At 44.3% G+C, this 13,406-nt stretch overlaps 1 protein-coding gene across 1 annotated transcript in view; it reads left to right on the plus strand.

The window, feature by feature from the left end:
- Positions 1-1,989: 1,989 nt before the first annotated feature.
- LOC110522355 (pleckstrin homology domain-containing family G member 1) overlaps positions 1,990-13,406 on the plus strand; it is a 139,574-nt gene continuing 128,157 nt past the window's right edge. The window contains exon 1 of the mRNA XM_036976025.2: positions 1,990-2,261. Within this exon, the coding sequence (XP_036831920.1) occupies positions 2,162-2,261 (100 nt within the window). The 5' untranslated portion in view covers positions 1,990-2,161. The remainder of the gene's footprint in view (positions 2,262-13,406) is intronic.

The raw sequence follows: 13,406 nt of genomic DNA on the forward strand, positions 1-13,406 counted from the left end.
GTTGGAAAAATTACTTGTGTCATGCACAAAGTAGATGTCCTAACCGACTTGCCAAAACTATAGTTTGTTAACAAGAAATGTGTGGAGTGGTTGAATTTTAATGACTCCAACCTAAGTGTATGTCAACTTCTGACTTCAACTGTATATAGGGAAGGTAATCAGGGACGTGATGGAGTCCAGGTGAGTCTGATGACGCGCAGGTGCGTGTAACAAAGGTGACAGGTGCGTGTAACAAAGGTGACAGATGTGTGCCATAATGAGCAGCCCGGTCACCTAGAGGCCAGAGAGGGAGCACATCTTACAATACCATCATGTTTTTCTTCCATTGTGCAATGACTTTAGCAATGTACCTAGACTGCATATCTAATCAAATAGATTCAATTTTTTTTATATCTGATTTTATTGACAGCATTGCTGTCATCATTCTAAATTCATGTGGGTGCATTTGATTATCTACGTAACCCATCTTTTAGGCCAAACAAAGGAACAATGGAATAAAAGCATGATGCACTTGCTAATATAATACGTTCCAATCATTTGGTTTAATGTTTTTACTTTTTTTGCTTTGGAAATGAAAAAGACAAAATACCTTTCCTAGGTTCATCCCCTGTTTGTGCATTTGACAAGGCCAACCACAAACACTGAAAACACCGAGATCATATAGGACAGTTTTCCTGTGTACATTCAAAATGAGCATGTACCTCACATGAATGATAACACTCAGACAGAAGAGTAGCAATGTGTAGTAACGTAGTGGTAATGTGATGGCACAGTAGTGTGAACTCAATAAAGACCGTCTGTCTATACGATTACATAGGACCATTGAGAATCTCATTGATGTAATTGGTGTGTCCGTCTCTGCCCGTGCCTAGTGACAGTTGGAATTACTGAAGCCTCAACACGCCCTCAGGCTCAACATGGATGGTCCTCTTAACTCAGGGTTTTCCGAAACTCTCCTCCAGTACCCCCAGCCAGTTCCACTTATTTAATGTAATGCTCCGTCGATGTAATCTAGTACACACCCTTAGGCGCGACATGGATGGATGGCCCCAATGGACTGGCCATGAACTGAGGCTAACCAGTTCTGCTTGGGGGTTGGTTTGGGGCATTGTGGTAGTGTATTACTGACCTCTGTATACCAAAGTCCAAAACTAGCCATCTAACTTTTGAACTGATAACAATTACAAATGCAGTATAGCATTGACTTCTTCAGGGGGACTTAGAACTGGTAAACATTACAGAAAATGTCATATCCATATTCGTGATCTTTTGAGCAAAATGTAATCACAATTGAGCGACTGGTGAAGTGGAACACAAACAATAGAAAAATATGAAAAACAACAATATATAAGTCAATCAATCAAATTGATTTATAAAACCCTTTTTTACATGTCACAAAGTCCTTATACAGAAGTGGAAGTGTCATATATTCTAAAATGAAGAGACCTTGTCATAAAATACTCTCTCTAGACATCAGAGGAATCAGACGTTACTGTGATGCCATGTTGAAGCCCTCTGGATCTATGTCTTATCTTGTGTCCACATCTCCTACATTGAGTTAAATGCATTCCAGAGGCTCAAGTGATGTCACTGGGAAGAAAGGTTTGTTTCATAAATGGAAGAAATGGAAAAGCCACTCATACCAGCAAGCAATAATGTAATGTCATTTTTGGTCCTTATTTCTTGTTTAGTTGAACTCCAGATTGTACTTTCCCCATTATATTTTAACCTTTTGATATTATTTAATGTCCTGAATAAATCATAAAATATCAAGTGAATCATTATTGGAAAGAAATGGAATACAACAAGAATGCCAATTCAAGGATGGTATCTAGACTTTAAAAAAAAAATTCAGCTTTGGGTGTAGGCTACATGAATGATTGAATAAGGCTGCATTTGAAACAGTGGACCTAGGACCTATTTGGATCTTTAATTGAAGCGCGTTCCTTCAGCACACGTGACCCCTGAGCTTGACACCTGCAAATAATTAATGTACGCATGCGCGTATTCAAAGGAACGTTACATGTCAAAGTACATACCTTGATTATGAACTTCTATTCATGAAAATGGCCAATTCATTTGATGAAAAAACATTGTTGTTTCCTCAGAGCGTCGCTGCTGGCGGTTGTTTACAGAAGTTTTGCAGGTAAACGGAAGCTCAATGAAGAACAGCTTCTCTCCGGTGAGAGTGAATACTTTTTCACGGACAGGATGTCGAAGGTTAGGACGGTCAAATCCTTTCAAAGCGTCAAAGAAAGCAAGTAAGTGCCGAATACGTGTTTAATCTGAAATGCCATTCTGTACATGATTGGGGAAAGACATTAAACTTTTTCACTGTTCTGAACCTATGAAGACATCGCTAGTTGCCTCATCAGGACCCAGTGACGTTTAGATGATTGACACTTCATCTCAACATTCTTGCAGGCGTCTGAATTATCGTCATAGCCAGTCCGCTCTGCATGTGGATAAAACGTTTCGAGGCGCGTTCCAAGGGTGTGTTTGAAATGTACACAAAGACAAGTTAAAGTTACACACATGGTTATTATGTTGAGTTTATGTCCAGAGGGTCTGTCATTGAAGATTTAGATCAACACCCTGTTTTCCCTAACATCCCAGGAATTGTCATGGAACACTGAAGGCTATACAGCGGAATTGATCATGGGTACCTTTTGCTGACCATGTGCAGGAACAATTTGTGACTGGGAGTTGGGTGCCATGTGCAGTATAGGTTTGTTGGCTTTGTGTGTGTTAATGTAATAATACTTGGTGCTGGATTCAGAAGGGTAGTTTATGTACATGACATACATAGTTTATTGATTATTGTTGTGGTGGAAATATTGTCAATTTTTGTACCATTGACAAGATTTGCAGAGAAATGGCCTTTTCTGCTTTCTCTGAAGAGTGCTAGAGGTGATTTCATCAGCATAACAGATCAGAAAGAAATCCTACACATAGCACCAGGCCTGAGTAACCATACATTTCCTTCATCACCTCTGGCTTGTAAAGTGATTGGATAGGTTTCATCAACATAAAATACACCTATCAAGTCTTTGTATATTAATGGATACGAAGAGAAGGAAACCTGCCTGTCACACCACTGGGATACAGCACCACCTGCACAGGGAGCCCTACAGCTCTTCAGGCCAGGGTGCAGGTGTTTACACTGGCACTTAATTCTCGTGAGAATGTAACCAGAGAGGAAGTGACACCCCCCCCCCCCCCCCCCCCCCCCCCCCCCTTAGTTTGCTACTCAGTAAAGCTACACCCTGACTGGTGATGGGACAGGCTGGATCCCCCAGTACTCCCAGTGACACCTCCCTAGTGATTTACTGGTGCTCTAATGACGTGCTCGGTTTATACGAGGGGGGTGCGCTTCCAGTGATTTGTGACCGTTTCACATGGTGGGGGGAGGATGGGAGGTAGGTGGACGGGAGCGTGTGTTCAAGAACTCTGCATTCTCCAGGCCCCACCCCTCTTATTCTCTAATGTACAACACCTGATCTAGAATAAGCCCTTCTATCACCACTCCCTGTTCTTTTACATAGTGGTCACTGTCTGGTGGGAAAGTTGGGAAGACTATGCTGAGCTGTAGCCTGCAGGGCAGAAGTAGGGGAGCACAGCTGTCCCTCATTGTGTTCTGTAGCTGTTACTAGGTTGGCTCTTTACAGGGATGGCTCCACTTCCACAGCATGCCTTTGGACCTGTTCCTGTCTGTGTTGTATAACATTTAATTTATCACTTTCAGAATGACATCCTCAACCTACCCTCTGTGTACTGCACCACAGATAGAAAACCTGCTGGAAGCAGAGCTTGAAATTGAGCTTTTGTGTGAGGGTTGTGTGCGTGTTAGTGTGTGTGTCCCCAGAAACCCTACACTTTTATCTCCGCTCTTCTCTAAGGAGTTCCAGATTGTGTTTCAAGTTCAAACAAACTGTAGACGGAAGAGACCCAACTGTGACTGCCATCAGACACTAAAGGCATATCGCAAATATTTTCCAACACGGGGTAGTATCATTACTGAATGTAGAGATACTGCCGAGAGATGGGTGGGGGTGGGGGGGGGGGGTGGGGGGTCTTTTGTAGGTGAATGAATAGGGAGATGGCCTTTGGGAGATTAAACGGAGCTATTCTTCTTGACTTTTTACTGTATAATACTATGATCTGTTGCCCAGTGCGATCACCAAATCCTCAGGAGCTTTGGTCTGGGCTGTTTGACACTGTACAGGAGCAGCAGTGGGTCTTTTGTATGGTGGTTCACAACCTTTCACCTGCTACTGGCTAGCCTCCCTGCTGTGAGGTCATGTTTGGGAGCTGAGGCATGGCGTGGACAGGAGGGAGAAGGTGGAGAGGGAAGGGAAGACTGGAGGGGGAAGGTAGGAGAGAAGGGGAATATAGGGCTGGGCGATATGGCCAAAATATCATACAGTATTTAAAAAAAATATTTGATGGTATTTGATGTTTATGATTAATAAAAGTTCTAAATTTATGGGCCTCCCGGGTGGCGCAGTGGTTAAGGGTGCTGTACAGCAGCGCCAGCTGTGCCACCAGAGACCCAGGCTCTGTCGTAACCGGCTGTGACCGGGAGGTCCGTGGGGCGACGCACAATTGGCCTATCGTCGTCCGGGTTAGGGAGGGTTTGGCCGGTAGGGATATCCTTGTCTCATCGCGCACCAGCGACTCCTGTGGCGGGCCGGGCGCAGTGCACGCTATCCAAGGTTGCCAGGTGCACAGTGTTTCCTCCGACACATTGGTGCTGCTGGCTTCCGGGTTGGATGCGCGCTGTGTTAAGAAGCAGTGCGGCTTGGTTGGGTTGTGTATCGGAGGACGCATGACTTTCAACCTTTGTCTCTCCCGAGCCCGTACGGGAGTTGTAGCGATAACAATTGGATACCACGAAATTGGGGAGAAAAAGGGCAAAAATAAATAAATACAAATTGCAGCAAATTTAAGTGTGTAAATATTTGTATGAACATAAGATTCAACAACTGTGACTAACTAAACAAGTTCCACAGACATGTGACTAACAGAAATGGAATAATGTGTCCCTGAACTATGGGAGAGGGGGGGGGGGGGGGTTCAAAATCAAACGTAACAGTCAGTATCTGGTGTGGCCACCAGCTGCAATAAGTACTGCCGTGCATCTCCTCCTCGTGGACTGCACCAGATTTGCCAGTTCTTGCTGTGAGATGTTACCCAACTCTTCCACCAAGGCACCTGCAAGTTCTCAGACATTTCTGGGGGGAATGGCCCTAGCCCTCACCCTTTTTTATTCATTTTATTTCACCTTTATTTAACCAGGTAGGCTAGTTGAGAACAAGTTCTCATTTGCAACTGCGACCTGGCCAAGATAAAGTGTAGCAATTCGACACATACAACAACACAGAGATACACATGGAATAAACAAAACATACAGTAGAACAAAATAAAACAAAAAGTCTATATACAGTGAGTGCAAATGAGGTAAGTTAAGGAAATAAATAGGCCATGGTGGCGAAGTAATTACAATATAGCAATTAAACACTGGAATGGTAGATCGGCTGAAGATTAATGTGCAGGTAGAGATACTGGGGTGCAAAGGAGCCAAATAAATAAATACCAGTATGGGGATGAGGTAGGTAGATAGGCTAAGTACAGGTGCAGTGATCTGTAAAATGCTCTGACAGCTGGTGCTTAAAGCTAGTGAGGGAGATGTGAGTGTCCAGCTTCAGAAATGTTTGCAATTTGTTCCAGTCATGGGCAGCAGAGAACTGGAAGGAAAGACGACCAAAGGAGGAATTGGCTTTGGGGGTGACTAGTGAGATATACCTGCTGGAGCGCGTGCTACTACCCGGTGCTGCTATGGTGACCAGTGAGCTGAGATAAGGCGGGGCTTTACCTAGCAGAGACTTGTAGATAACCTGTAGCCAGTGGGTTTGGCGACGAGTATGAAGCGAGGGCCAACCAACGAGAGCGTACAGGTCGCAATGGTGGGTAGTGTATGGGGCTTTGGTGACAAAACGGATGGCACTGTGATAGACTGCATCCAGTTTGTTGAATAGAGTAGATGACATCACCGAAGTCGAGGATCGGTAGGATGGTCAGTTTTACGAGGGTATGTTTGGCAGCATGAGTGAAGGATGCTTTGTTGCGATATAGGATGCAGATTCTAGATTTAATTTAGGATTGGAGATGCTTACTGTGAGTCTGGAAGGAGAGTTTACAGTCTAACCAGACACCTAGGTATTTGTAGTTATCCACGTATTCTAAGTCAGAGCCGTCCACAGTAGTGATGCTGGACGGGCGAGCAGGTGCGGGCAGCGATCGATTGAAAAGAATGCATTTAGTTTTACTTGTGTTTAAGAGCAGTTGGAGGCCACGGAAGGAGAGTTGTATGTCATTGATGCTCGTCTGGAGGTTAGTTAACACAGTATCCAAGGAGGGGCCAGAAGTATACAGAATGGTGTCGTCTGCGTATAGGTGGATCAGAGAATCACCAGCAGCAAGAGCAACATCATTGATGTATACAGAAAAGAGAGTCGGCCCGAGAATTGAACCCTGTGGCACACCCATAGAGACTGTCAGAGGTCCAGACAACATGCCCTCCGATTTGACACACTGAACTCTATGAGAGAAGTAGTTGGTAAACCAGGCGAGGCAATCATTTGATTGGCTGTCGAGTCTGCCAATAAGAATGTTGTGATTGACTGAGTCGAAAGCCTTGGCCAGGTCGATGAATACGGCTGCACAGTCCTGTCTCTTATCGATGGCGGTTATGATGTCATTTAGAACCTTGAGCGTGGCTGAGGTGCACCCAGGTCTGAAACCAGATTGCATAGCGGAGAAGGTATGGTGGGATTCGAAATGGTCAGTGATCTGTTTGTTAACCTGGCTTTTGAAGACCTTAGAAAGACAGGGTAGGATAGATCTAGGTCTGTAGCAGTTTGGGTCTAGAGTGTCACCCCCTTTGAAGAGGGGGATGACCACGGCAGCTTTCCAATCTTTGGGAATGTCCGATTGTCTAGCCCGGCTGATTTGTAGGGGTCCAGATTTTGCAGCTCTTTCAGAACATCGGCTATCTGGATTTGGGTAAAGGAGAAATGGTGGGGGCTTTGGCGGGTTGCTGTGGAGGGTGCCGGGCAGTTGACCGGGGTAGGGGTAGCGATGTGGAAAGCATGGCCAGCCGTAGAGAAATGCTTATTGAAATTCTCAATTATAGTGGATTTATCGGTGGTGAAAATGTTTCCTAGCCGCCTAGGCTAGTTTCCTAGCCTTCCTAGAGGTTCTCTTATTCTCCATAGACTTTACAGTGTCCCAGAACTTTTTTGAGCACTACAGGATGCAAATTTGAAAAAGCTTGCCTTAGCTTTTCTAACTGCCTGTGTATATTTGCTCCTAACTGCCCTGAAAAGTTGCATATCACGGGGGCTATTCGATGCTAATGCAGAATGCCACAGGATGTTTTTGTGCTGGTCAAGGGCAGACAGGTCTGGCGTGAACCAAGGACTATATCTATTCCTAGTTCTACATTTTTTGAGAGGGGTATGCTTATTTAAGATGGTGAGGAAGGCACTTTTTAAAGAATAGCCAGGCATCATCTACTGACGGAATGAGGTCAATGTCATTCCAGGATACCCCAGCCAGGTCGATTAGAAAGGCCTGCTCGCAGAAGTGTTTCAGGGAGCGTTTGACAGTGATGAGGGGTGGTCGTTTGGTCGCAGACCCATTACGGATGCAGGCAATGAGGCAGTGATCACTGAGATCTTGTTTGAAAACAGCAGATGTGTATTTGGAGGGTGAATTAGTTAGGATGACATCTATGAGGGTGCCCGTGTTTACTGATTTGGGGTTGTACCTGGTAGGTTCATTGATAATTTGTGTGAGATTGAGGGCATCAAGCTTAGTTTGTAGGATGGCCGGGGTGTTAAGCATGTCCCAGTTTAGGTCACCTAGTAGCACGAGCTCAGAAGATAGATGGGGGGCAATCAGTTCACATATAGTATCGAGGGCACAGCTGGGGGCAGAGGGAGGTCTATAGCAAGCGGCAACAGTGAGACTTGTTTCTGGAAAGGTGAATTTTTAGAAGTAGAAGCTCAAATTGTTTGGGTACAGACTTAGCCTGCAGAGTTCTGTATTACTTTCTATCTTTGCAGTAGATTGCAACACCGCCCCCTTTGGCAGTTCTGTCTTGGAGGAAAACGTTATGGTTAGCAATGGAGATTTCAGGGTTTATGGTAGTTTTCCTAAGCCAGGATTCAGACACGGCTAAGACACCTGGGTTGGCAGAGTGTGCTAAAGCAGTGATTAAAACAAACTTGTGGAACAACATGGTTGGTTAAGGCATATTGAGCAGGGCTAGAGGCTCTACAGTGAAATAAGACATTAATCACTAACCAGGACAGTAATGGACAAGGCATATTGATATTAGAGAGAGGCATGTGTAGCCAAGGGAACATATGGGTCCAGTGAGTGAGTGGTTGGGCTGGCTGGGGACACGGCGATTCAGACAGTTAGCAGGCAAACAGTTAGTAGGCCGGAGCTAAACAAGCTAGCAACTAGTAGACCAGGGCAAGCTAACAGTTAGCATGGGCTAGCAGTTAGTAGACCAGGGCAAGCTAGCAGTTAGCAAGAGCTAGCTGTTAGCAGACCGGGCAGGCAAGCTAGCAGTTAGCAGACCGGGTTAGCAAGCAAGCAGTTAGCAAGGGCTAGCAGTTAGCAGACCGGGCAGGCAAGCTAGCAGTTAGCAGACCAGGGCCCGGCAGTTTAGCAGTTATCAAACCGGGTTAGCAAGCAAGCAGATAGCAGGGGCTAGAAAGTTAGCCTTTGGGGGGGGTGGGTGTCGCGATGGGGTTAAGTCTGTTTTTGCCTCTTCGTGCGGTGACGTCGATATACCAGTTGTGGAATTAGTAGGGTTCCAAGTAGCTCTAGGTAGCTAGCAGGCTGATATTGTAGCCCAGGAGTATGCTTCGGTGGTAGCACAGGAGCCCTGGCCGGGCTAGCTTCAAGCTAAATTGGTGCTTGCTCTGGGATGGAAACGCTAGCCAGGAGTAGACATCTGGGATTGCGGTTAGCTAGTTGTGAAGATCCAGATAATTGTTCAGTTTGCGGTAGGAATCCGGGGATAAAAATAACAGGTCCGTTATGCTCTTGTTAGAGTCACGATGTTCGAACTGGCGAGAGCTTTCCGAGCTGAAGGTTAGCTGGCAATGGTTTGCTGACTAATATCTGGTAGTTAACTGGCTAGCATCAGTTCAGGGATTTCAGATCTGAAGTAAATATAAATAATTTAGGAAAAAAAAGCAGATCCACGCCACATTGGGTGAGGCGGGTTCAGGAGAGTATTTAGATGATGAGGTTTAGCAAAATATTTGAAAGGATATGCGATAAAAAATATGTAAAACTATATATACAAGGGACAATTCAATTCAACAACCCTTCGATCCAACAGATCCCAGACGTGCTCAATGGGATTGAGACCCGGGCTCTTCGCTGGCAATGGCAGAACACTGACATTCCTGTCTTGCAGGAAATCACACACAGAATGAGCAGTATGGCTGGTGGCATTGTCATTCTGGAGGGTCATGTCAGGATGAGCCTGCAGGAAGGGTACCACATGAGGGAGGAGGATGTCTTCCCTTTAATGTACAGCGTTGAGATTGCCTGCATTGACAACAAGCTCAGTCCGATGATGCTGTGACACACCGCCCCAGACCATGACGGACCCTCCACCTACAAATCGATTCCGCTCCAGAGTACAGGCCTCGGTGTAACGCTCATCCATTCGACGATAAATGCAAAACCAACCATCACCCCTGGTGAGACCAAATTCGCGACTCATCAGTGAAGAGCACTTTTTGCCAGTCCTGTCTGGGCCAGCGGCGGTGGGTTTGTGCCCATAGTCGATGTTGTTGCCAGTGATTTCTGGTGAGGACCTGCCTTACAATAGGCCTACAAGCCCTCAGGCCAGCCTCTCTCAGCCTATTGCGGACAGTCTGAGCACTGATGGAGGGATTGTGCGTTCCTGGTGTAACTTGGGCAGTTGTTGTTGCCATCCTGCACCTGTCCAGCAAATGTGTTGTTCAGATGTACCGATCCTGTGCAGGTGTTACATGTGGTCTGCCACTGTGAGGATGATCTGCTGTCCATCCTGTCTCCCTGTAGCGCTGTCTTAGGCGTCTCACGGTACGGACATTGCAATTTATATCAAACAAAACATATGTATTGTGTAACATGAAGTCCTATGAGTGTTATCTGATGAAGATCATCAAAGGTTAGTGATTAATTTTCTCTCTATTTGTGACTCCTTTCTTTGGCTGGAAAAATGGCTGGGGTTTTCTGTGACTTGGTGGTGACCGAACATAATCGTTTGTGGAGCTTTCGCTGTAAAGCATTTTTGAAATCAGACACTGTGGCTGGATTAACGAGAATTGTATCTTTAAAATGGTGCCTAATTCTTGTATGTTTGAGAAATTTGATTTATGAGATTTCTGTTGATTTGTATTTGGCGCCCTGCAATTTCATTGGCTGTTGGCGAAGGGTTCCGCCAGCAGAACCCCGTTCCCTAACATTAACTTTGGTATGGACATTCACCCTCCCCAGCCTATTCAGTCCACCAAAGTCGGTATGTGTGTTGTCGGCAGAGAATGCCATGACTTTGTTTTCCAGGTTACATTTTTGGATGACCACCAGGACCTCAGCTGCAATTTCCTCTGCTGTTTCTCCTTTCAATTCAACAAAACCAAGCAGTTTTGTTTCCACAGATGTGTTGCCATCATATATCTGACTAGTATTGGCAGCAGCTTTACATGTCCATGATTGGACGCATCAATGGACAGGGACACATTCAACCTGATCTAGGTCCTGTGTTACCAAAGTAGTTGTCCATGGTGCTAACACATGAAGCCATAGTGAGTCACATTTTGTCCTAGCACATGTAAACTTTGGCTCATAAATCTTCCGTGTGAGTTGTGCTGTGCAGTCCATAGATCTGTAACTATGATTGTGTCTCATAGTGTGGTATGCAAAGACACCCTCCTGCACAGCTAAATCATATTCTTCTTGGGAAGGCTCTACCTTCTTGAAGAATGTGGTGACAGAGGGCATACCAACACGGGCAATCAGAGAGGCTTTATATTTTTTGTCTGTTGATGTTCTACCACTGCCGTTCTTCCCCCGCTGCCAAATTGAAAAAGAGGAATTACAAAGGGTGCAGTTAACCATTCTATCGTCTTGGCTTGAGTGTATAAATTGAAATTCTCTCATGTTGGTCATTAAAATGGCATTTCCGTTTCTTGGAAAGAGCCATTGTACCTCCTCTGTCTGCTCTTCTTCACTCTGTCACTCTTCTTACTCAACTTTTTCTTCTCCAATCTTTCTCCTCCTCTTTTCTTCACTCGTCTTCCTGCTCTTTCTTCCTTTGCTTCTCTTTACCTTTCCTCCACACTCCTCGCTTCACTCTTTTTACTCCATAAATTTTTCCTTCTCCTTCCTCTCCAATCTTTAATAATAAATAGTACACTATTAGATAAAATAATTTGGTTAACAGATTCCCATTGCGTGCCTCATTTTTTGTATTTTATCAAATATTGTTAGGAATAATAAATTGGCAGGCTCTGCAATCATATCTTTACCTTTCTTCCTGTAATGGCATTCTTCCTCCTCTTCTGAGGAGGAGTAGCGAGAAGGATCGGAGGACCAATGCGCAGCATGGTAAGTGTCCATAAAGTTTATTTTCAGACAAACTGAACACTATGAAATATAAAACAATAAATGTGAACATGAACGAAACCGAAACAGTACCGTGTGGCAACAAACACTCACACGGAAACAAACACCCCCCACTCCAAAGTGAAACCCAGGCTACCTATGATTCTCAATCAGAGACAACTAACGACACCTGCCTCTGATTGAGAATCATACTAGGCTGAACTCAAAACCCCAACATAGAAAAACACAGACTGCCCACCCCAACTCACGCCCTGACCATACTAAATGAAGACAAAACAAAGGAAAAAGGTCAGAACGTGACAACGTCAGTCTTCCTCCTCTCCACTCTAACAGAAAACATTATGCTAATGTTATCCATGAACATTTCTAAATATATTTTCACACTTATGTCAAACCATTAATTATAATCTTCAAATAGATTTTTCAGAATTATGCATTAATTTAATAATCATATTTTCAAAATAGCCCGTCCACTGCATGTTTACATGTGAACGTTTTTTAACCTAGCTACCATGAAAGTAGCTAGCTAACTTAGCTAGATAACGTTAATTTAGTCGACATAGGTTATGCTAGCTAACATTAGCTATAAAACCTTTTCTAAGGCAGATCATCTATCTATATAATAAATTGTGACATAACATCATTAGCTAGTATCAATTGTAACTTACCTGGCCTGAAAATATGTTTGTGGTGATGTTATAGATTCACTTGATACTTGCTACCTTCTGGCAAAGTTTTCCACGGCAGTTCTCTAAAACTAGCGCGAGCAAATAGTTAGTAGAAGAGTGAATGAAGCTGCTATAGCGAGCAGCCCCCTCTGTTGGCCTAAACAAGCACAACGTGATTGAGACGTCAACCTGTAGGCTCTGCTGCCCGGTCTTTCTTGCCACGTAAAATATGATTTCACTTTGCAGTCTGTTTTTAATGAACAGTTAAAAACAGGGACATTTCCGGGACTACTCCAGCCGGGGACAGGCCACCAAAAACGGGGACTGTCCCCGGAAAACGGGGACATCTGGTCACCCTACATTAGTGGCTAACAGAATTTAGCTTAACTTGCTAAGAAAATACAAACTAGCTGTTTGCAGATGTAAGAAACACAAACTAATATTGTAATTGTAGAATGTTTGTGGATTTATATTAAGATCAAAGTGGAAACACCATCGTCATCAACATTGTTTTATGTGCTGCATTGACCATGCAGACTGAATGAAAGTCGTCAAGCAACAACAACATGCGCTCCTTGAGTGACGGGGTGGGACTAGGTCTGTGTGGAAAGCGGAATGGAGAGGGATGAGTCAAGTAGCGGAGTAAACTAAACAAATGGACGTTACTCACGGCGTATCACATTTAACAAACCAAACATTAAAATACTGTTATAGAAGGTAAAGTAAAAACCCAAACCAGTCTGTGTATCAATACTGGTGGTTGTGTATATAGTAACATACGGTGTACCTCACAGCTCTAGAGGGAAGGTAGGTTTGGAGAGTGGGGGAAGGTTTGGAGAGTGGGGTGAAAAATGGGCATGCCAGCAGAGAGGAAGCATTTGTTGTTTCTTGAGCCTGAGAAATTGTGAAGCTTTGCTGTTAAGGGTTATACAGTGCAGTTGGAAAGTATTCAGACACCTTGACTTTTTCCGTATTTTGTTACGTTACAGCCTTATTCTATAATTGAGGAAAAAAACAATTTAATCAATCTACACA

This window comes from Oncorhynchus mykiss, chromosome 4, assembly GCF_057628025.1.
Source record: "Oncorhynchus mykiss isolate SJ-2025 chromosome 4, ASM5762802v1, whole genome shotgun sequence".
NCBI lineage: Eukaryota > Metazoa > Chordata > Actinopteri > Salmoniformes > Salmonidae > Oncorhynchus > Oncorhynchus mykiss.